The 1,631-nt window shown below is 59.2% G+C and overlaps 1 protein-coding gene across 1 annotated transcript; it reads right to left on the bottom strand.

Annotated features, from left to right (window-relative positions):
- Positions 1-4: 4 nt before the first annotated feature.
- GET3 (guided entry of tail-anchored proteins factor 3, ATPase) lies at positions 5-1,628 on the bottom strand (the record flags this gene model as incomplete). The annotated part of the gene is made up of 3 exons (XM_010177477.1): positions 5-112; positions 1,265-1,415; positions 1,498-1,628. Coding segments are annotated over 3 exons (390 nt in total), but the record flags the coding sequence as incomplete, so codon positions are not given.
- Between the last annotated feature and the right edge of the window lie 3 nt (positions 1,629-1,631).

Raw genomic sequence — 1,631 nt, 5'->3', positions numbered from 1 at the left:
TCACCGGGTCCTTGAACTGCTCGCTGACCGAGCGGATGACGGGCAGCGTCTCCTCCAGCTTGGAGGCCAGTTGGTCGGCGTTCATGTCCCCCAGCCCCAGCATGTTACACATCTGGGGAGGGGGGGGAGGTGACAGTGAGACCCCCACCTTGACCCCGAGGCCACCTTGGGGGGAGTCAATGAAGTGGTATCTGGAGGGGCACCCACAGCTTGGGGACACCCAAAGCCTGGGGACACCCAGGGGACATGGGAATGGGACCTTGGGGACACCCAAAGCCTGGGGACACCCAGGGGACAGGTAAATGGGACCCTGGGGACATCCAAATCCTGGAGGGGGGACACCTGGGGGGTCACTGAACTGAGATCTGGGGGGGCATCAAAAGCCTGGGGACACCCAAAGCCTGGGGACACCCAGGGGACAGGTAAATGGGACCATGGGGACATCTAAATCCTGGAGAGGAGACACCTGGGGGGTCACTGAATCAATATCTTGGGGGCACCCAGAGCCTGGTGACCCTTTTGAGGACACCTTGAGGACACCCACACCTTGGGGACAACCTGACACAGCTGGGGGGACCCTTTAGGGGACACTTTGGGGCCATCCCCATTGTTGGGGACATCCAAATCCTGGAGAGGGGACACCTGGAGGGTCACTGAACTGATATTTGGGGGGCACCCAGAGCCTGGGGACCCCCTGACACAACCTGGTGATCCCTTTGGGGACACTTTGGGGACACCCACACTGCGGGGACACCCAGGGGACAGTGAAATGGGACCTTGGGGACATCTAAATCCTGGAGAGGGGACACCTGGGGGGTCACTGAATAAATATCTTGGGGGCACCCACAGCCTGGTGACCCTTTTGAGGACACCTTGAGAACACCCACACCTCGGGGACAACCTGACACAGCTGGGGGGACCCCTTTGGGGACACTTTGGGGACACCCACACCCTCAGGCCACCCAGGGACACAGTAATTCGGATCCTGGGACCCAAAGCCTGGGGACACCCAGGGGACAGGTAAATGGGACCTTGGGGACACCCAAAGCCTGGGGACACCCAGGGGACAGGTAAATGGGACCATGGGGACATCTAAATCCTGGAGAGGGGACACCTGGGGGGGGTCACTGAATCAATATCTTGGGGGCACCCAGAGCCTGGTGACCCTTTTGAGGACACCTTGAGGACACCCACACCTTGGGGACAACCTGACACAGCTGGGGGGACCCTTTAGGGGACACTTTGGGGCCATCCCCATTGTCACCTGAGAAATGAAGGGACTGATTTGGTTCTTGATCTGCATGAGACGACCCAAACCCCGTTCCACGATGGTGGGAAAGTTGAGTAACCTCAAGGTGTGACCCGTGGGGGCCGTGTCAAAAACCACCACCGAGAAGTTCATCCCTTTCACCAACCTGGAGAGAAAGAGGGGGGAGGGTCAACAGGGGTCATAAACCCCCCCCTAAAAAAATATAGGGGGGCTGTGTGAACACTCACCTCATGACCTCAGCGTAGCTCATGGCCTCATCGATGCCGGGGAAGGCGCTCATGGCCTCCTGCATCATCTTCTTCCCCATGCTCAACATGTTGTCCTCCTCAAAGAACTCATCCGGCAGCTCCGCCACCCCCAG

Source organism: Antrostomus carolinensis, unplaced genomic scaffold (genome assembly GCF_000700745.2).
Source record: "Antrostomus carolinensis isolate BGI_N321 unplaced genomic scaffold, ASM70074v2 scaffold27551, whole genome shotgun sequence".
NCBI classification, from domain to species: domain Eukaryota; kingdom Metazoa; phylum Chordata; class Aves; order Caprimulgiformes; family Caprimulgidae; genus Antrostomus; species Antrostomus carolinensis.
The sequence above is the reverse complement of the archived record's forward strand: the minus strand, read 5'-3'. Positions and strand labels throughout refer to the sequence as shown.